We start from the raw sequence: 23,647 nt of genomic DNA on the forward strand, positions 1-23,647 counted from the left end.
ACAAAGCCGCGCTGCCGCGAGCCGGATCCGCTGGAGCGGGGCTCGCGCCACCCTCCTCCAGCCTCAGCACCACCCCCTCCCGTCGATGCCCTCTGATTGGTCCGTGAGGCTACAAAGAGGCTGGGGAGCGGATGGGTCACGTGGGATAGCGTGGTCTCCCATTGGTCGGAAGAGGCTGCCAATCGGAGAGGGCGGGCTGTCCGCGCTCGGCCGGGTCGCTCCCTCCGCGCTGGGGCCCGCCCGCGGGGCCGGCCGCCTGTCAGAGGGAGGTGGCGATGATGAACCCGGTGGCGGTGGCGGTGGCGGCTGCGGCGGCTTCCCTGGTCCGAGTGCCGGGAGGAGAAGATGACTGACCTGCCGACTGACTGAATGAATGAATGGCGGAGCCGAGCGCGCCATGAGGAGCCTGCCGAGCCTGGGCGGCCTCGCCCTGTTGTGCTGCGCCGCCGCCGCCGCCGCCGCCGCCTCAGCAACCTTGGCGGGGAATGTCACCGGTGGCAGCGCGGCCGCGGGGCAGGTGGACGCGTCGCCGAGCCCGGGGCTGGACGGCGAGCCCACCCACCCTTTCCCTAAGGCGACAGCTCCCCCGGCCCACACCTCGAGGACCGGACCCCCGGGCGCTACCGTCCACCGACCCCGGACTGCATCCTCTTCAACCGGGTCCCCGGGGACCACCCCTCCAAGGGCGACAACCGGACCCGCTCTGACCACCTTTCAGGCGCCGCTCGGCCCCTCGTCGGCCGCCCCTCCGGCGGTGGAAAGCACTCCGACCACCCCTCGGGCGACGACCAGACCCGCGCCCACCACCCTCTCGACGACCACTGGCCCGGCGCCGACCACCCCTGTGGCGACCACCGTTCCGGCGCCCACTACTCCGCTGACCCCCACCCCTGTCCCGCCCCGGAGCAGCAGCGTCCCGCCCACCCCACCTGCCGCCGAGGCCCCTTCGCCGCCTCCCCCAGGTGAGTCCCAGCGCTCCCCCGCCGGCAGGAGCAGCTCGCGGCGGCCGATCCTGACCCCGCCTGGAGGATGGGGTTCCTGGGGGTCCTGGCTGGCGTGGATCGTTTCTCGTCACAGAGGTTCCCCAGATTTCGACTCCCCAGGGGAGGTCCAAGCTCCAGCCAGCCCGATTCCTCCCCCCCAATCTGGGGAGGCTTTTGTGCCCCCCCCGCCCCCCCCCCGGCTGTGTGGGCGGCATCGCACCTCGTTCCAAACGGGGCTTTCTGGGCGCTGTGGGAGACCCAGCATGGGTACAAACTTTTGGGTTTGGTTCGCTCACCCTGCCTCTCCGCCTGGGTTATTTGGGGGAAGTTCGAAAGCCAGCACAATACTTCTCCTTCAACCACTGGGTCAGAGGCTGAGTGTAAGGGATTCCTCCTGACGCTCCAGCGTCCTGTTCATTTCTCCTTGTTTCTATGTAAATATCCCATGTGCATGTGACAGGTGGAAGGGATGTCGAGAGCATTTGTTTACCCATGGCAGTACAGACCACTGGAGGCCAAAAGAAAAAAGAAAGAGAGAGAGAGATTGTAATCCGCGTTTCCCCTCGAAAAAAGTGGATTCAGTAGGTCATTGGGGACAGGTGTGTATCTAGGTTGAGCACATTTATTTAGGTTAAATCCCTTCCTTGCACCATTTTTTTTTCCCTCCCTCAGTGACAAGGTCATTATGTTTGGACAACTATACAATTTAAGCAGGGATGTCCCCGCCTTTTCTTTTTTATTTTTCCTCCCATAAACGACAACGTTCAATTTTCCTTGATGCCGATAAATGCCAATTTCTGTTTGAGTCCACACAGAAAATGAGGCCCTTCTTGCTGGTTGGAGTCTTCAAGCAAAGTCAGAGACAACTCCTATTCTCTCCCTTTTGTGATCTAAAACGGGCTTGGAACTAAACATGTAACACCTACCTTGTCCAAACCATTTGCCGAGATGTACTTGACATTAATGGATCTCTGACCTAATTCTTAGGCTCAGTGATTTACTGTGAAGTCAGGTATGGACTTTGGACTGTACTTGCGTTTGTAGAGTTTCCCCACATGATTATTAGTCTTAATACAACCTTGAATCTTGGGTTCAAGCTTGGCATTTATGTTAGTAAGAATGCAGATTATTCACTCATAAAAAGATAAGTTTGCATCTCTTCTAGCTTCAAGGAGTGTATTCACTAGCAGCTAGTGAATAGCTGGATTTTGACTGTAACCTTTTTTGGCCTTCATATGGGGAGATTGACATATTACCAAGAAACAGGAAGCATAGTGGTTGAGAGTATGAACTCTGGAGCCTATTCTTATGTTTGAATCCTAGCTCTGCCCTTTATTAATTGTATAATATTAGGCAGGTCACTTAACCTTTCTTTATTTGTGAAATGAAAATAATGATAGTACTTAATAGTACTTACCTTATAGGATTGCTGTGAAGAGTAAATAAGTTAATATATTTACGGTATTTAGAGCAGTTCCTGTTGCAGTTAAGTACCATAGTACCAAGTGTGTGTTAGATATCTTTATGACCAGGCTCTTTGGGGGGCGGGGGGGGGGGTAGTGGTAAAGCATTTGAGGAACCTAGTAGGGACTTGTGGTGATTTTCATTTGTTTTAGTAAAGTGTAATAGAAAAAGGATGAATTCTGTTTTCTGGAATTTGAAGCACACAGTAGCATTTAAATAGCGAGATCATTTATTTTGAATGGGTAGTATATGATAAATAAGTCTGTGCAATTGATGTTATTTTACTTTTGTTATTTTTGTGTTGTTATTTTTAAATCACAAAGTAACCACTGCTTGCAAAAAAAAAAAAAAAAATTTACAAACAACCAGAAGTCCTCAAAGGAATAAGTGAAAGTCACTCCTTTACTGCCTCCAGGTTCTAGTCAGTCCCTAGAGGTTATTACTGTTAACAGTTTGATCTCTTTTCAGACGTTTTTTGGGCATGTATGAATTTACATGGTTTTTAAAAATAGTTTTTTGAAACTCAAAATGAAATAATCCTATATATATATATATAGTTTTGCAATGTGCTATATTCACTTAACTATGTACCATGGCTTCCCTCCTACCCCCCCACTCCCCATGTTAGTACCTGTCTACCTTATTTTTTTCTTCAACAGTTGCATTTTGTTGTTGTAGGAATATATCGTAATTTAATCAGTCTGTTATTATGGACACTTAGATTGCTTCTGGGCTTCACTTTAAAAAGCACAAAAAGAATATGTTCTTATTGAGTTTATTCTTATTATGTTCTTATTATATTCTCTAATACTTTGGCTGGAGTCTTATAGACTCCAAATCAATTTTAGATGAAGTAAAGCAGGATTGATTATATTTGCCATCTGAATTGTTTGAGGCTTTTCAGGAACTAACATATGTGGTAACCGTTCAGTCACAGAGGTTTTTAGGAGGATGCCCAACTTTGGTAAGTCTGTGTTTTAAATTTTCTGTAGTTTGTACTTGTCTGTGAATTCACTATGGATTGCCAGTGTCTAGTTCTCAGTGGCTGAATTGACTGGGCATATTAATGGACACTTTTAGCTTTATAATGATGTGATCAGATGCAGCCTTTTTATCTGAGCATGGATTCTAGTTTACTTCAAATAGTAAACACATCTCTCTGACACAAGGAAAACTTCTACTTGAATTTGAGAGACCTAAGTTGGGATTCTCTGGCATTTGGGAAGATGGTTGTACATGGTGTTTTATTTTAATGTTCCTCTAAGGACTGAGTGCCTTCAATAATATATTATGTGATAGGATGGGTCTTCTAGCTGCTCTTTGAATTAATAAGAATTTCTTTCGTGAAGGTCTAGCTGAGAGTTCTTGCCTGGCCCTCAATTAGGGCCCTCTTTTATTTACAGGGACACTGATCGGAAACTGAAACTAATTGCCCAGCAAACAGGCTCTTTTCCTCCCACAGACCTGGCAAAACATTTGGCCGATTGGTTTGCTGGGTGTAGGATATTTTAAGAAGGGTGAAGGGAGAGGTAGTAATACTAGAGAATAATTGTATCAGCAGTAAGAGACTGAGGTGATGACAAATGTTTGATTTGTAAAGTTATGGGCCCCTGATGAATCTATTTGACAGACCTGGAACAGTTATTGTCTGCTGCTAAGGTTCTGGTGCAGATGCAAGAAAAAAGGGCCCGCGCGCTTTCTGTCTACCTGATTGTGGCAGCCGAGACTGAATGGAGAACTACAGGGGCGGGTAAAATATGGAGCTTTAGGGCCAGATAGAATATTACTACTACCTCCTAACATGGCTGTACATTTTAGGAAATACTTCCACAGACTTAGCTGAAATAGTTCTCCCTGTAGTTAACACAGACTGGTTCTGGTTCCCCTCTTTGGGGCCACACAAAATAAGTCTGCTCTCTCTGTGCCATGACAGTTCTTCAGGGATTTGGGGACAGTGATCATGTTCCCTCTGAGTCTGGACTAAATACCTTCAGCTCCCTCAACTGTTCTTTATGTGACATGGTTTCAAATTCCCTCAGTATCCTGGTCACCCCTCTTCTGGACGTTACCAATCTTTCTGTGTCTCTCCCAAAGTGTGGAACACAGAGCTAAACATAGTACTCCAGATGTGCTCTAACTAGCTGTAGCAGAGAGAGCAGTTACCTTGTTCTTTCTGGATGCTATACTACTGTTGATGTAGTTATTCCTAATCAGAGTAGCTTTTTTGGCAGCGATACTACGTTGTTGACTCATTGAGTCCATTAAAATAGTTAAGTCTTTTTCTTTTTAAACATGTGCTAAATGAGTCTTCCTTCATTCTGGACTTGGAAATTCTTGTTATTTTTTAAAGTATAAGCTGAGACATTTGCCAAACATGTAAGATTTATTATGCTATGTTCAAATCATCCTTTTAGATCCCGGGTCTGTCAGTCCCACCCAATTTATTCATATTCACCTACAGGGTGTTCCTATAGACAGAGTCTAAGGACAAGTTAGAGCAGGTTATTCTTACCTCATCGGGGATAATACATTTATGGATGTTAAACAGTTTGGAAGGAAAGGAATAATAGTTCAGATTATTTCTCAGGGGTTTCTTCTAGCTCTAAAGTTCTGTAATGATTTGGTATGCATGATTGAGGACACATTAATGCCCCCCAAAGAACCTTAATCATGTATTTGTTATCTAAGTTAAGAGAATAGACTTTGTTTAAGCAAACCCTAGAATTTAGAGTTCAAAAAAATCTGACCACTGTGACATGTACATAAATTATTACAAATGGATTTTATTTAAAAGGAACGTTCTGGGAATGTAGGACCCACCTAACTGTACTGGGAAATGTTTTCTTTAATCTAAAATTTTCTACTGATAGGTTCAGAGTCTTATTTGTTTATAGTTATTTAATAAAATGCCATTCATTTTAAGGAAATAGAAATTATTTAGGCTCTAAAGATAATGTAGGTCCATAATCTTATCCAAAACCTGTGGGGCTGGGTGTGCTTCACAATTTAGAATTTTTCAGGTTTTAGGAAGTTAATAAATATACCCCAGTGAAGTCTGGGGCAGCATCCTATAATCAAACACATGAAAATATTTGTAGCAAAATGCATATACTGAGTGGGATAAATAAAGACTATAAATAGCCTTGCATTTGTTCAGCTCAGGTTTTGCTGCCAAATGAGTTACATAAAAAATTTTGGTTTTTGGAGCTTTTGGTATTTAGCATCAGGTCTGAGGGGTTGTGGACCACTGTTATAATAATTACAAACATATATAGTGCTTTCTGTGTTCCAGGTAGTGTTCTAAATGCTTTACACATATGAATTTTTAAAAAATCCTCACCCAGGGATATTTTTTCATTTATCTTCAGATAGAATGGAAGAGAGGGAGGGAAGGAGGGAGAGAGAGATAGAGAGAGAAACATTGACGTGAGAGAGACACATCTATTGGTTGCCTCCTACACGACCCCAACCAGGGCCAGGGACCGAAGGGAAACTGAGGTACCTGCCCCAGACTAGAATAAAACCTGGGACTCTGGTCTGCAGGCTGATGCTCCATCTGCTGAGCCAAACTGGCTAGAGCCATATGAATTTTTAATCTTCACAACAATTAGGTATAATGAAGTTATTAAAAAAAATTTTTTTAAATCTTCACCTGACAATATTTTTTCCATTGATTGTTTTTTTAGAGAGAGTGGAAGGGAGGGAAGGAGAAAGAGAGAGAAACACTGATGTGAGAGAGAAGCAATGATTGGTTGTTGCCTTGTACATGTGCCCTGACCAGGGCTGGGGATCGAACCTGCAACCCAGGTACTCACCCGTAACTGGGAATCGAACCCAAGAACCTTTGGTGCCAGGGCCAACGCTCTAACTACTGAGCAACACCAGCCAAGGCTAATCAAGTTGTTACTCTCATTTTGTAGATCAGGAAACTGAAGCTCAGAGAAGCCCAGCTGTGGCAGAGCCTGGATTCAAACCTAGTCATTCTTGCTCCAGAAACTGTATTATTGGCATTTTAAAAAGTAGCTACAGTGTCATCCCATACACCAAAAAAGGTTGCGGGTTCGATTCCTGATTAGGACACATACCTAGATTTCAGGTTCTGTACCCCATCAGGACACATACATGAGGCAACCAATTGATGTTTCTCACACATTGATGTTGCTCTCTATCTCTTCTCTCTCTAAAAATCAATTAAAAAAAAAAAAGAACAACAGCCATCCTGGCTTGTTTGGTTCAATGGTTAGAGCGTCAGCCTGCGGGACAAGGAGTCATGGGTTTGATTCTAGTCAAGGGCACGTACCTCGGTTGCTATTTAGTCTCCGGCCCTGGTTGGGGTTGTGTGGGAGGCAACCAATCAATGTGTCTCTCTCACATGGATCTTTTTTTCTCTCTCTGTCTTCTTCCCTCCCACTTTATCTGAAGATAAGTGGAAAAATATCCTTGGGTGAGGATTTTAAAAAAACCACAACAACATATCCTCTGGTGAATATTAAAAAAAAGAAATTAAAAAAAAAGTAGTGCCCGTCTGGTGTGGCTCAGTGGTTGAGTGTCGACCCATGCACCAAGAGGTTACAGGTTCAATTCCTGGTCAGGGTACATGCCCAGCTTATGGGTCAGATCCCTAGTGGGGGGCATGCAGGAGTCGGCCAATGGATGGTCTCTCTCATCAATGTTTCTCTCTCCCTCTCCCTTCCTCTCTCTCTCTAAGAATAAATAAGGGGAGGGGGTGGAGTGGTGAAAGTAGCTACATAGTGGAGAAGAGAAAGAAACTGTTTTGCTAAAAATATGGTTCTTGGATACTAATCTGAAAAAAATTTCTACTGTTCTTAGGCATTTATTTCTTTCACTCATTGTGCACTATTCATTCACCTTCTCAAGTTTTGTTTTACAACTGTGATTTTAAATTATAGCTCTAATTCTTCCTTTGATTTGGTTCTAACGTGGTCTGTGACAGAAAAATGTGACTGTAGTCTTTTTAGGGCCAGACCAAGGGACTTCTCGAATTCACTATATCCTATTTCTGGCCTAAGTGCCTAGCTTTCTGTAGAAATTCCTTAGTCTGATTAGTTTCTGGAACAGAATAGTTAACTCCAGAACATTAATTTCAATTCTTCTGAATTATGTCCTCAGGAAGCCTTCTGGCTAGTTGAAAATTTACACATTGATATAATCTGACTAGGTCTTTTTATCTTGATTTTTTTAAAACCCATAACATTAAAGTGTACATTACTTTCATCTCAGCATTTCTAAACATGTATACATTAACTTCCAGACGTCCTGGCACCCTTATAAAAAGAATGGAAGAAAAGTATCACCGTGCTGTTTCTACTGATGAGTAAATTATGGGTAGAGATATTACTGCTCTAGGGCACTTAATAGATCAGAAGAGAATAGAAACATAAGATTGTATTTGGCTGAAAGACAGTGTTAGATGATATTTTTAGTTATAATTTAATTTATGTTTTTTGCCTTGATCTTAATTTTTGTTTTTCTTTAGATATGATTTAAAAACCTTTACTAATGTTGAGATTATATTGCAGACACCTCGTCTGTGGTCACTTAGTCTTTTTTCAAGAACACATTTTGATTTATCGTTTTTCACTAGAAACAACCATCCTAATTGTACTGGTAACTTTGAAGGGAGATTTTAAACCTTGTGATGAAAAAGATAAAAATTATGTCTGGATACATATGTGTTTGGATCACCATAAAGATTCACTCAAAATAATTATCCTTTTAGATGTATCTAAGTATATGTGATAAATTTGTGTCAAAATAGTCCTTCTGGAAATGCGACTGTTCCACAGATCATCATCATTGTCAGGAGAAACCTTTTCCTATTACTTTTTCTTTATTAAAAAAAAATCTTTGTTTTCCTTGCTTGTTTTTTTTTTTTTTTTTTTTTTTTTAACTTTAAACTCTTATATGTTCCTTTCACTCTTGTCTTTTATTCTTAGCCTCATCTATTCTTTCTTGTTCTTTAAGGAACCAAATTATCCTCTCTATTTAACAATTTACCACTTTGTCCTCCTTCAGTGCCTCCTCAAAGCCCAATTCTTCCAAGAAGGCTTTCTAGAGGAACAAAAGGTCCTTGAAGATGTCCTGGTAACAGGGCACACGGAGTTGAACACTTTGCACTCAGAAGAAAACCTGTCTTTTCTGTGCCTTTGACTTTTTCCTTTGAATTTGTTTTTAGTTTATTTAATTTAAATTATTAAGCCCACTTAATAAGAAAATACCATAATTCATACAATATGGAGGACATGGTATTAGCTCTTTTAAAAAAAAAAAAGAAAAGTTTTATTTTTGCTTTGAAGTCTTTTTGAAAATTTAATTTAATTTTTATTTTTGTTACAGATATTTCTCCTTTTCCCCCCATTGACACCTCCCTCCCAATCCTGCCCCCCACCCTCCAACATTGTTGTCTATGTCCATGGTTTGTACACATGCATATAAGTTCTGTGGTTTATCTCTTCCTGCTCCACCGTCGCCTTTTTCTGAGGTTTGTCAATCTGTACCCTACTTCTATGTCTCTGGGTCTGTTTTGTTCATCAGCTTGTTTTGTTGTTATATTCCACAAATAAGTGAGATCATGAGATATTTGTCTCTCTGATTGGCTTGTTTCGCTTAGGGTAATACTCTCCAGGTCCCTCCATGTCGTCTCAAAGGATAAGAGATCTTTCTTTCTTACAGCTGCATAGTATTCGATTGTATATATGTACTGCAACTTTTTTATCCACTCATCTATTGACGAAATATTTACAGCTTTTTTGTGGGTTCAAATTTGATATTTTGTATTTCAAGCTGTTGTCTTTTATATTTATTTTGTTGAATGTAAATCTTTGGTTTAGCTACCCATCTTTACAGGATGGAAAAATGGTATTTGGAAAAGAGGATTTGCTTACTTTATATTTTCTTTTCTAGGCACTATATGGGGCTGCATCTTATGGAAAGAGCCCAGTATTCATTGAAAGTAAATGGTGATGGAGATAATAACAAAGGTGAACTACAGAACTTGTTTGGGAGGGCTCATGAAAATCTCACTTCTTCAGATTGAAATATGATTTACTTATTTCCTACTGAGGAATCTCTATGGAATTATCTTAACATTATTTTAGTTGTATTGCCTCAAATCAGTGTGTCAGTAGCAAAGAACCGTGGTACTTTGATTTCTAATCTAGTATTTGACACATTACATGTCTATTTTCTTAAAAGGATTTTTTACATACATCATAATTCTTAAACAATGCAGCTGTTAAATATTACTATCCTTACTTTATGGATGGCAAATACTCAGATTTAGAAATGTTAAGTTGCATGCTTAAACCTGTCAGGTTTATAAAGTCCATGAGGGCAGGGACTTCTGTTTGTTTTGTTCTCAATTGTATCCCCAGTGTTCAGCCTAAAATAGATTCTCAGTAAATATTTGATGATTGAATGAGTGAAAAGTAAGGAATGGTTTGTAGCTATACTACAGTTGCAGTGTATTCTTAAGGAAGGTAATGTAATCTCATGGTCTTTTCCCTTAGTTTAGAAATAAAATTTTCTGTTTCTTTTTCCCTTTACTACTTCTGGCAAGTGGAGTTCCTTGAAATCTAGCAAATTACATTATTTTTTAATGTTTTGTTACATAACTTTGTCCCTTCTATTTTTCTCAGTTAAACGAAGAACAGCAATAGACAAATAAACACCTGCTAACTTTTGTACAAAGAGTAGCTAAGTTGGAAAGGCTGAGCACATGGGATCCTAAGCTATTTCTCAGTTCTTTTCCCAGTTCTGATCTTGGGCAAGTAATTTCATCTGTAAAATGAGAGAGTTAGACTAGATTTGTGGTTTTTAAACTGTATTATTTTGGGACTTAGGGTTCCCTAGATGTGTTTGGGAGGCAGTACTGGGACTTTGGAAGCCAAATGGTTATACTTCTGGGTCCTCCATACCCAACCCTCACTCCCACATCACCACGCACACTTTAATCACCTTCATTCTCCTCTGGTTTATATTCTGGGTTTCTTTCAGTAAAAAATTTTTGAAGTAGTAATTCTTCTACTCTATATTTCCATGATAAAGAAATTATAGTAGCCCTGGCTGGTGTGGTTTAGTGGTTGGGGAATTGGCCTGCTCACCAAGGGGACGTGGTTCGATTCATGGTCAAGAGCACGTACCTAGGTTGCAGGTTCAATCCCCAGCCCTGGTCTGAGTACATGTGGGAGACAACCAATCAATGTGTCTCTCTCACATTCATGTTTCTCTCTTTCTCTGTCTGTCCCTCCCTCCCTTCCACTTTCTCTGGAGAGCAATGGAAGAAGTATCCTTGGATGAGGATTAACAAAAAAAAAAATAAAGAAATTATAGTAATCTATGAACTATTATTCAAGCATAAAATACTTATGTTTAGTAACAATATACTAATATACTATAACATATACCAAAATGGCTAAAGCTGAATAATGGCATTATAGGTCATTTAAATTACCTTTTTTGTGTTTTTCTGAATTTTCCAAGGGCTGTATCCAGTTTTAATTTTATAATCACAAAAATAAATAAAATGAAAAAAAAAGTTGTGATAGCTTTTGATGAGATTAAGTTAGGTGATATTGCCCGGGGCCACTTAACTATAATTTCTGTCATTGATTTAGCAGTTTTGATTTGCGTTAGAGGTATTTGCTTAGTCTCAGTGAGTTGTGATTCTAAAGAAAGATTGCTGAAGACAATACCCAAGAAAGGAAACTTTCCTGAGGCCTGACAAATCTTAAACATATGGTAGGGATGACATCTAAGATTTGGTACCTTTGGGGAGGTTTAACTAAAATCTTAGAAGATACTGAAAACAGAGCTCGTTCTTTATCCATTTCATTCTGTCTAGGGAATTTAAAGCATGCACTTAAAAATTAATTAAAGTAGTTTATTAAAATAGTTCTTGTTTAAATTTTGCAAAATCTGAATTTATGACATTGTTCACAGCCTTTACTAATAGAAGATCTTTGATTAGACTTTCCTTTAAAGATATAGAGCTCTCAAAAGTTTGGTTTCAGTCTGTCCATATGTTTTGTGATTAGATCAGATGGGATTGCTTTTATACTGGTAATATACCAGCTGTTCTATATGGTATCCTTGCCAGGGAGACAGCTAAGCTCTGAGGGAAAGGGAAATTTATTCAGTTGGAAAAAGGAATGTGTTCTGATTAGTCACAGGGAAAATGATAAGGAGTAGGAATGTTTTCAACCTGGCTAGAGAATGTTAAATAATCTTTATTTAGTAAGTTTTAGACTGATTTTAGAAACTTTTGTTTCAGTCTTGCATGCTTCCCAGAAACTTTAATAATACCAGGGGTCTTATTAAATTTTAATTATTTATTTAAAAAAATGTAGTGCTTTTACTTGATGTATATGAATAAAAGGAAGAGGTTAGGAGTAGCAGTTAACTGTAAGTAGAACATCATATTCTCCATGACCATTTTAATTTTGGTAAAGGTGTTTAAAGGCAAAATTCCTTAACACATATTTGGGGAAAGTTTAGATGTTGGCTTCTCTGAAGGAAATTGGATGAATTAAGTAACTTTTAGATTCTCTTCAGTCTTGTATAGCATTTATAGGGATGTAATGGTAGTTTGGGAAAGGTTAATGGAAAAAATGGGGGATAAGAGGGATGCTTGGTACTCCATATTTATTATGTTTTACTGTTTATTGAGGCTTGATTACAGGAAGGCATTGGGCTTTCTCTGCCATAGACTTCTCATTTGACTTCATATTCATTATAATCCTACAGTGTGTTTTGATTTGTCTGTTCTATATGAACTACATTAACAATATGACCCCACCATCCAATCATGTTGTGTGGGTTAATGAATAGTTATAAAGTATACCAAAAACACAAAGCAATCTAGCTGTTGGGTATTATTATACTGAATTGTTGGTATATTGCCTGCAAACCTATCCTGTTCAACTGGTTTTAGTTTTTAAGTTAGTTTGTTGCTTCAACTTGTCCGTGAAGGCAGAGTTGAATGGTCCAGCTAATCAGTGGAACAGCAGTCGGAAGAACTAAATTCCAGTTTTTACTTCTATTCACTTTATGAGTTCTTGAGCACATTTTTTACATGGCTCTGTGACTTAGTTTCTCTGACTATAAAATGAAGCCTGTTACTTACTTTCAGTCTCCCAAGATTTTTGATAAGTTATACATGTAAATTATGGTGGAATTTTCTCAAACACAAAGGCTTTATAGAATTCAAACTGTTTTCTGGTATTCTTTCCTGATTACATGGTTTATGTAGCCTACAATGTAATGTGAACAAGATAACTTTTGATTAAACACAACAAAGAAGTAAACACATGCATTTACAAGTGGCTTCTTTATGTAAAAATATTTTATACTATTTTTTAGTTAACATATTTGTATATTTTATAGACAATTATATTATGGTATTTTCCAAAGATAATACTGGGATCCTCCAGTATTATTTTAATTCCTGTACTACCTTGAGAAAATAAAAATCCTTATTTCGGATTAAACTCATAAAATAAATAAATTGTGCTTTTCTAGATCTTTAATATTATTTTTTTGTTGGTCTTTTTAGAATGAGTTCTACTTAATATTTTTTTATGATTATAAAAATAATATATGTTCATTTTAGAAAATATAAAGACAAAAAATGAACACAGATATAACTAAAGTTAACATTTTAGTGGTAACTACAGAATTTTTCTACATCAATACTTATTTTATCCCCCTTCCTACCATTGAGATAATTTTGTCTGGATATATGCTTTGAAATTGCTCTTTAATGTAATATATTTAAAATATTTTAACACTGTGAAATGGGATACTATTCAAATGAAATTGAAAGTAGTGCTATTGTTACTATTACTATCATTCAAATGATCAAACTCTGAATGTTTACTCTGTTTAAGCTACTATATTAGGTGCCACCTAATAGTTACAGAAGAAACTATACTATAACGCTTTTTAATCACTGACTGAGTTTAGTATTTTATTACTGCATTGCATATATTGCTTCATTTCCCACAGCAATAAATGAGATCACCTATTTGTTATGAAAACAGAGGTGTGGGTTGTATTTAACACTCTTCTGAAGTCTAATATATGACAGATCAAAATGCGAAAAAATCAACATTTAAATTATTTGTCATGTCACCAGAAAGAACATGAATCTATTTTAAATAGAGATCTCAGACTCCCTATGATGCTTTATTTGAGACTTGGTACTCCTTGGCAGAACCAAACCAGTGACTATTTTTCTTGTGTCTGTTCCAGCACAAGCATGATTTTTCTCGGGTTCAGGTGGGCTCTGAAAGCCCAAAGCAGTCTGGATTCAAGCCATGCATTTAGTATTTTCAGTTCCGTGATGAGAGAAGTCAAGGTGTCCATCTGCCCAGCTCATACATTGCCAAAAAAAGCCCTAGGTGCTGGGCTAAAGAATATGCCAAAGTGTGGCTCTGACCTTCAGGAAATTGATATCTGTTTTATACAATGATCTCTATTCTCTGAAATTTATGGAGAAGAGGCTATAACTTTCCAATCAAAGCAATAACAAACCATAATGTTATTGAAAGAGGGTTAAGTTATTAATGCATGCAAAACAATTCAGAAGTGCTTAATAATCAGCACATAGTAAACACTCTAAGTTAGCTATCATTATTAATAGTTTTTTTTTTTTGTACAGATAGAGTGGGAGGGAGGGAGAGGAAGGGAGAGACAGACAGAAACATCGACGTGAAGGGACACATCGAGTGGCCGCCATCCGCACGACCAACCAGGGCCGGGGACAAACTGCAACCGAAGTACGTGCCCTTAGCGGGAACCGAACCCGGGTCTCTCCGGACCGCAGGCCGACGCTCTAACCGCTGAGCCAAACTGGCCAGGGCTTATTAATAGTTTTTATTACCTATTTACAGTGTTTGAAAAACAGCAGAGAAAACTTTGTCAATTCTAGATTAATACATTTACCAGCGTTTTTGATACAGTCTGTAGACTGGCAACACATTGGTAGACAGGAAGACTTACACATTGTCACGTTATCCTTTTTTTTATCCTCACTCGAGGACATTTTTTCATTTTTTATTCAGATAGAGTGGGAGGGAGTGAGAGAGAGAGAAAGAAACATCGACGTGAAAGGGACACATCAAATGGTTGCCATCCGCACGACCCAACCAGGGCTGGGGACAAATTGCAACTAAGGTATGTGCCCTTAGCGGGAACCAAACCCGGGTCTCTCTGGACTGCAGGCCAACGCTCTAACTGCTGAGCCAATCTGGCCAGGGCAAGTTAGTCTTTTTAACAGGTAGTTCTAAGGTGCAGAGTAGGACCGATAGGCTTGGCCACATTCTATCTTGTCAGAGTGGCCCAGGTCAGGATAGAATTATCCTGTGACATGTTGAGGCAGTAATGATACTGCTAAGAAATGGATTAAATGGAAAGCTGTTTTCAAAAAGAAAATGCAAAGATAGGACTCCAGGGAACCCCTGAAACAGCCATTGTTCAGTTCCGGCAGATGTATACTCTTCTGGCTTTTGTAGGTGTCAGGCCCTAGCCACAAATAATCCCATAAAATGAAAATAAGACTGGCCTATAGAAAGACATGACCACTCAATTTTGTATTGGTTACACATTGATATTTTTGAGAGCATGACAAATACAACATGCACATACACAATGCAAGTCACATAATCTCCCAGGTCTTCTATACCATCATCTGTAACTTGAGTATAATAGTACCTACCTAATAGGGTTCTCGAGTGTTGACCTAGAATTGAAACCCAGCTCTGTCTGACTTAAAAGTCTGTATACTTTTCATCTTCTGACTAAACTGTGCTGCATTGCCAAAGCAGATGGGAGTAGCTGAAAATGAAATAAGGCAGTCAGTGGTACAGAGCATATTTAAGGTTCTGTTTCTAGCACCTTCCCTAGCCTCCCCCAGCAAGCCCATACATTGTCCTTCTCAGCAGTCATTCTGAGTTACACAGTGACTCAGGTTTGATTTTAGTAGCTACTGTGAAATTCAAAATTAGATCAAAGGGTGTTTCTCAGAGGTAGATATGGGGTGTGGAGTGGAGATGGGGAGAGAAGATAAGTGGAAATTAGTTGAGAGTAAATTGGTAGACAACCATGATAAATATATAGCAGAACTGAATAGTAACCATGAGGTTGTCTACTCAGTGCCAGCAGGATTGGTGCTAACAGACTGTAATGTTTATTAGCATTTGGCAAGAATACCACACACTGCAAAATGGTAGTACTGATTGTTCTTGACTTGACAATGAAACCTTTCATCTTTAACTTAATAGTGACTCTAGCTCAAGGTGCTTATGCAAGACAATATGTTGTAAAAAGTAGCAGGTGATATTTAATTTTATAAAAGTCATAGAAGAATCTCAGATTTACAGATATAATTCATAGTTCTTCCAGTCACCTGAGGATGCATTCCTCGCCCCATTTTATAAACTTCCCTCATTACTCAAAGATCAAAGGAGAAAACTATTAAGTATAGACTCAGCTATTTCTGATCCAGTTGCAAAATATATTGACAGATGATATATACAATTTTGGAGGATTTGTATTTATTAGAAAGAATTAATTTTTTTTTTTTTTAAACTGGTGTAAAAGGAAGGAGGTTTATTCAAATGCTGGTAACCTGAGAAGATGACTCATGTTCCAAAGCCCATCTTAATATCTCAGGGTAGGCAAAAGACTTTTATAGGGGGGTCGTGGGAAGAGGGGAACTAAGGAATTCTGGTGACTTGCCATTTCATATTCCAGCTGTTGGGTGGTTTCAATGTTCTCCTTCATGTGTGTCAATTTCTGGCATTTGTTGTTGTTGTTGTTTTTCTCTCAGCACATTTTATTGCTGATGCCTGGGGACAAGATGTTGCAGGCCTGGCCAGCTGTCAGCATCTGCTACACTCCAGTAGTCAAGGCTAGTGAAAAGGGAACAGGAACTGCTGCTGCCTGTAGCCTCTTTACTTTCAAAGAGTCTCTCTAGCATTGGACTTCTTAATTTTCTCCTCCAGCTTTTGTACTGATTTTTAGTGTCATGGTCTTCCCATCTTGTACCTGAGGCCAGGTTCCTAAAGTTCCTGCATCATATCTCTGTAGAGTTTCTTTTGTGGAGAATCCAATAAAGCCCACTCCTCCAGACTGAAGTTCACAGCCACATCCTCAAAGGCCACTGAGTCCAGTCTCGAGCAGCTGCTTCTTTAATTTTATAATTGTAAGACTTCCATTCAGCTTGATTTCAGGTGGTTTTTGAACGATAATTGTTCTGTAGTTTAGTTGTAACTTTGATGTGTTTGTGGGAGGACGCGATACTGAATTTTCCTACGCCACCATCTTGACCGGAAGTCGGAAATAATTAAGTTTTAATTAAGGCCTTAATTATAAGCAACAGAAATGGAATTTATTAAAAGGATATTGAAGAGCCCGGCCAGTGTGGCTCAGCGGTTGAGTGTCGACCTATGCACCAAGAGGTTGCCAGTTCGATTCCTAGTCAGGGCACATGCCTGGGTTGTGGAACCCATCCCCAGTGGGGGCGTGCAGGAGGCAGCTAATCGATGTTCTCTCTCATCGATATTTCTACCTCTCTCTCCCTCTTCCTTCCTCTCTCTCTCAAATCAATAAAGAAAAAAAAAGATTTTAAAGAGTTCATAGATTCTCCAGGGAAACCAAATTCAGGACATGGAGCTAGACGTAATTCTCTGTTGTGTCATAGAGCAGTCCACTGAATATGTCACCGACACCACCTCTGAACATTAGAGGCTATAGTTGCAAACATTGAGTGTTGGATGCAGTAACGGGCACTGCTGCTATTTATCATACTGCAGCCATCTTTCCCTCTGCCATTAGAGTCTCATGATCATTGCTCTGAATCATTAGTATCTAATTCCAAACCAGGTGAAGGTGTGTGTGATTGTTAGAGCCTCAATCACTTGCCCATACCCTGGAAGCAGGGAAAGCATGGGGAACTTTTGTGGTGAGGTAGCAAAGCTTTAAAGATTGAGAATTTCCCCAAATAGGAAGGAATTCGGAAATAGTAGGAAATTAGACTATGATACTGAGCTGCCAAAAAAGAATGATAGATTTCTACTATATCCCTTTCTTTCACTGGACACACTTAATTGTCCTTGAAAAATATCCATTAAGCCTCCTATACTATTGTACCTTAGATATTGTAATATTACTATATATATATATTTAACAAATATATATAACAAATATATATATATATATATATTTGTTGCTTTTGTTGTTAATCCTCACCCGAGGATATTTTTCCATTGATTTTTAGGTAGAGTGGAAGGAAGGGAGGGGGAGAGAGAAAGAGAGAGAAACATGATGTGAGAGAGACACATCGATTTGTTGCCTCCTGCATGACCTTGACCAGGGCTGGGGATTGAACCTGGGCCAGGTACATGCCCTTGAATGGGAATTGAACTCGTGACCCTTTGGTCCACAGGTCAATGCTCTAACTGTTGAGCTAAAGCAGCCAGGGTTATATATATTATATTTTGATTACTTACTTTGTAAGGGTTCTTATTTTAAAGTATATTTGTTTATGTAACTGACTCCTCTATGCCTTGTTCTCAAATAGCTTATTGGCTATGTCTTATTGATGTTTGTACTCTCTCACATCTACCTAGAACAGTGTTCAGCACATAGTAAGTACTCAATAAATAGTTTAACTGAACATAAATCCTCCCCACCACCACCATAGAATGTAGGTTCCATAAAGGCAGGGATGTGTGTGTGTGTCTCCCACTATATGCCCAGCACCTAGATTAATTCCTAGTATCTGATAAGACCTCAGTAAATATTTATTGAATAAATGAATACTCCAAAATAGTAAATTATTTATCTCTGAGAATGGTATAGCTAAGAAGACCTTTGGATATGAATGGCAGATTCAAAGAACTGTGTGATAATTTCCAACTATACCACATACTATAGTGTGAGGCCTTGTTAATCTCTGGTTATCTTTTCCTCCTATCCAGAAGCATAACCAGAAAAGGACAATTTGGAAATTTGGAATTTTTTCCCAGACCTATCACCATAATGACTGACCACAAAAATGGCCTAAAATACCATACCTGCTTGACATAAAACCTGTTTTTATTGTCTCCTTTTGTATAACCAATTATATTCTGAGATTGATTGCATCTGTCCCTGGAAGAAAAGGCTGTTGGGCAAACTGTCTTGTATCTTGTTGTAAAAAGTATAATAACCCAGGGGAGTACATTTTACATTGAAGAAATGAGGAAATAAAGGCCAATAATTGTGAAATTATTGGTACAAAGGCAGTCAAGTAGCAGAGATGTACTGTAGATCAGAGTTCTGTAGTTTTTATTTATTTATTTATTTATATTTTTTTTATTCTCACCCGAGGACATTTTTCCATTTTTTGTTCAGATAGAGTGGGAGGGAGAGAGAAAAAGAGAGGGAGAGAGAGAGAGAGAAACATCCACGTGAAAAGGACACATCGAGTGTCTGCCACCTGCACGACCAGCCAGGGCTGGGGACAAACTGCAACCGAGGTACGTGCCCTTAGCGGGAACCGAACCCTGGTCTCTCTGGACCGCAGGCTGACGCTCTAACCGCTGAGCCAAACCGGCCAGGGCAAGTTATGTAGTTTGTTTTTGTTTTTTTTTCCTTATTCGAGGACATTTTTCCATTTTTTTGTACAGACAGAGTGGGAGGGAGAGAGAGGAAGAGAGAGAGAGGGAAACATCGATGTGAAAGGGACACATCGAGTGGCTGCCACCCGCACGACCAACCAGGGCCGGGGACAAACTGCAACCGAGGTACATGCCCTTAGCGGGAACCGAACCCGGGTCTCTCCGGACCGCAGGCGGACGCTCTAACCGCTGAACCAAACTGGCCAGGGCAGTTATGTAGTTTTTAGAGGTTAGTGTTTTGGAAGGAACACAGCACAGTTATACTAATCTGAAAGAGAACTTTTGTTCAAGCTAAACTAAAGAATTATTATTAGTAACTATCATCTCTGGAGCCAGACTGCCTAGATTTGAATCATTTTCTCTACCACTTACTAGTTGTGTGACCTTGGGCTGTGCCTCACTTTTTGCATCTGTAAAATGAGTTTAGCCCTGGCCGGTTCGGCTCAACAGTTAGAGTGTCGGCCCGTGGAACAGAGAGTCCCAGATTCAGTTCCTGCTAAGGGCACATACCTCGGTTGCATTTTGTCCCCAGCCCCGGTTGGGGTCATGTGGGTGGCAACCACTTGATGTGTCTCTCTCATGTCGATGTTTCTCTCTCTCTCTTCTTCTCTCTCTCCCTCCCGCTCTATCTCAAGATAAAAATGCAAAAATGCCCTTGGGTGAGGATAAAAAATGAATAAATAAATAAATAAAATGAGCTTAATAATACCATCTACCTCACAGGATTAATGTAAGGATTAAATGAAAACATAAATGCCTAGCATAAGTAAGCCTTCTAAATGTTAGCTGTTCTTTGTAGTATTGTATTTTGAATATCTATGTACTTTTTCACTGCTTCCATTCTTTTTGGTTCTTTACTATCTCTAATCTTTTCAATTCTGAATTAGTAGTGTTACCCTGTTTTACAGAGAACCTGAATCTAGATGAGGTTAAGTTGTTTGCCCAGTAGTCACATAGCTAGGAAATATAAGTTAGTTGGGATTCAAAACCAAATCTATCATATTTTTGAAGCTCTTTCTTTTCTTTTCTTTTTTTTAATCTTCACCTGAGGATATTTTTCCATTTATCTTCAGATAGAGTGGGAGGGGGAGAAGGAGAGAGAGAGAAAGAAAGAAAGAAACAGAGAAACATCTACATGAGAGAGACACTTCAATTGGTTGCTTCCCACACGACCTTGACCAGGGCTGGGAACCAAACCGCAGCCGAAGTACATGTTCTTGACCAGAATCGAACCCACAACTCTTTGGTCCGCATGCTGACCCTCTATTTGCTGAGCCAAAGTGGCCAGGGCTGAGGCTCTTTCTATCATTGTAAATTAACATGCTAAAAGTAGTTTGAGTTTAATGTGCTCTGTTATATCTATTTAACCACTGTTGTTCATTTTAATGCATTTTTTTCCTTCTGCCACCTTCACTCTCTTTTCTGATTTGTAGTCATTGTTTTTTAGTCCATATCATAGATTTCTTTTTACCAAACTCATTGCTTTTCCTTTAATTCTTTGTATTTATAGTAGAAAGTATGCACTTTACCTGAAAGACCAAAGCATATCTTCACATACTACTATGACTGTCCATTTTACTTTTACTTTTACTTTTTTGTTAACTTAATTGATCTGTATAGTGGATCGGTTTCCAGAAGAGAAGACAGATATCTGTTATGAGTCAGATAAGTGATTTTATGCATTAGCTAGGATAGCATTCAAAGGTAAATTGCATAATTCCAAAAACTTAGGACTGTTTCAGTGTAAAAGATAACACACAAGTGTCAGAAATAGAGACGATATCAAATAATGATATTGAGATACTACAAAAACTTTGCAACTTTGTAAAGTACTTTTGTGCATATTAATCATTGTTTAACTTTTGCTTAAAATTTCTGTTGAGAAATTCCAAATGGATTCCAGACATTTGTTGCAAAAAAATATGTTTACTTAAACTTACTGTTTTAGAGAATTATTTTTCTTAGCATATGATCTTTCTTGTTAACAAGACTTTTAACAGTTTATCAGAAAGTGGGGATTTATCTTTGCTATGTTTCTTTTAGTTGATAATCTTATATAATAGATCACTCAATTAGAAATACACACACTTAACATCAGTGATTAAGTAATCTTCAAGGACTAAAGCTGCAAGTGTCAGGAAGCTGTTACTTTCTATTTCCTTAATACTTAACCAAGCTTTTTTTTTTTTGTTATCCTCCTTTTTTTTTTTTTTTTATCCTCACTCAAGGACATTTTTGAATTTATCTTCAGATACAATGGGAGGGAGAGAGGGAAGAAGAGAGAGAGAGATAGAAACATCAATGTGAGAGAGACACATCGACCGGTTGCTACCCACACAACCCCAACCAGGACAGGAACTAACTGCAACTGAGGTACATGCCTTTAGTGGGAACTGAACCCGGGACTCTCTGGTCCACAGGTCAACGCTGTAACCACTGAACCAAACAGGCCAGGGCATCCTCCTCCTTTTTTTTTTTCAACCAGATAAGATTTCAGATTCTCTTTTACTTGATTTTTTTTTTGTCTCGCCATGCTCAAACTGGCCTTTAACTGTGTTTCAGTAAGATGGCTCAGCTTAAGATTTTGCATTCATTCATTTTTACTTAAGTAATAGGGAAAAAAAGTATGTCAGTAAGTTTATAGTGGGCTTTCCATGTTAACAAAATAAGGTTCCTTTGTTTATCAGATCTTTGTTAATCACTTGCTATGCACTTAGTGCTGGGATAGAGAGATGCTGCAGAGATTAGTAAGATGTTTTCTGTCTTTGAGAATATAGTGGAGGATACAGAAAATCAGACTATACAGAATCATAAGTTCTATCACAGTGGTATGCCCATACTGCAAAAGCAAAGAGGGGACTCCTCACTCAGACTATATTTTTGGGTGGGGTGGGGTGGGTGCAGGATAATGTCAGAGAAGGCTTTCTGGAAGAAGTTTTCTCTGAGCTGTATCTTGAGGTTGGGGAGGGATAGGACACTAGGAAAAAGGAGCAGCATGTGAGAAAGTACAGAGGTAAGAAAGCACATGCACAGCCTGTTCAGTACTGAGTAGCTCGAGTGGAGGAGAAGAGGATATGTGAGGATAGAACAGGGAATGGTAAAAGTTGAAGCTGGAATTTTCAGCAGTTGTGAAATAATGAAGTACTTTATATGTCATGCTCAGAAATTTTTCTAAAAGCAATGAAGAAATATAAGCCCCAAAGTTACATGGTAAGGTTTGTGTTTTAGATTAGTCTGGAAACTACAGTGCACTCCTGAATAAGTAAATGATCCCCAGCAAAGATAATTAGAGGCCACTGACTCTCTGTCTAAATTTTTTCCAGCATTAATTTTGGATTAAAGGGTTTACATGCTAAGATAATGTAATAATAGGAGGGGGACATCAATTAGTTTTTTTGTCCTCTTATTATGCAAACATTTGAAACCTATTTTGCTTGTTGGTATAACACACAGACTTCACAAAGAAAGTCAGCAATTGATGCTAGACCTCTTAATGGATCTGCTGTTACACTGAACAAACCTAAGTGCCTCTTGTGTGCCAGGTACTGTGCTAGGAGCTGAGGAGAGAATGGTGAATGACTTAGGCATTTACAGTCTGATGGAAGGACAGACCTGTCTGTAAACGCTTTAGGATACTTTATGTATTAGATTACATTTTCACCTTCCATCCTTACCTCAAACCTTCAAAAGTGTGGGTGAGGGAACCAAGGATAAGCGAGGTTCCCCCTGACCCCAGCTTTATTGTCACACATAACATTTGTAAGTTTAAGATGTACAATGTAATGACTTGATACACATAATATATTGTGAAATTTGTATCCCAATTAAGGTTAGTTAACATATCCTATACCTCACATAATAACCATTTTGTTATTCTTGTTGCTATGGTGAGAATATTAAAGTTATATGTACTAAGAGCCGTGTTTAATTTAGTCAGGGTCAGGTAATAATGAATGGTAACTAGCTGTATTTCAGTATTTGATCTACCTAACTTCAAATGTTTTCCATTTCCCCACTATAAAAATGCTTCCCCTGACAAAGTAGTGCATATTTTTGAGCCTAAAGTAGTTTTTCCCCTCTTTTCTTCATTCTTTCCAACACTACCCAAACCAGTATTGTTGAGCCTTGAAGCATCCAGTCATTGGTGATTAAAAGTGTAGGCTCTAGCCCTGGCCAGTTTCGCTCAGTGGTTAAAGTGTCGGCCTGCAGTCCAGAGAGACCCATTTTCGGTTCCCACTAAGGGCACGTACCTCGGTTAAAGTTTGTCCCCAGCCCTGGTTGGGTCGTGCGGGAGGCAGCCACTCGATGTATCCCTTTCAGGTCAATGCCCCCCCCCCCCCGCCCCCACGCATCTAAAAAAACCCACAAAAATGGAAAAACGTCCATAGGCTCTAAAGCCATATTGTCTGGATTCCAATTCCAGCTGCATCTCTTACCTTTCTGTTCATTTCATAGTATCATGAGTACTGTTATAAGGTAATGTTGCTAAACCACTTAAAACAGTGATAGAATAGGGAA

General features: G+C 39.4%; 1 protein-coding gene across 1 annotated transcript in view; it reads left to right on the forward strand.

Annotated features, from left to right (window-relative positions):
• The first annotated feature begins 244 nt into the window (after nucleotides 1-244).
• The window catches only part of MEGF9 (multiple EGF like domains 9), an 87,869-nt gene continuing 64,466 nt past the window's right edge, over nucleotides 245-23,647 (forward strand). Inside the window, exon 1 of the mRNA XM_036260804.1 lies at nucleotides 245-962. Within this exon, the coding sequence (XP_036116697.1) occupies nucleotides 374-962 (589 nt within the window). The 5' untranslated portion in view covers nucleotides 245-373. The remainder of the gene's footprint in view (nucleotides 963-23,647) is intronic.

The sequence above is a fragment of the Molossus molossus genome, unplaced genomic scaffold (assembly GCF_014108415.1).
Source record: "Molossus molossus isolate mMolMol1 unplaced genomic scaffold, mMolMol1.p scaffold_m16_p_14, whole genome shotgun sequence".
Taxonomy (NCBI): domain Eukaryota; kingdom Metazoa; phylum Chordata; class Mammalia; order Chiroptera; family Molossidae; genus Molossus; species Molossus molossus.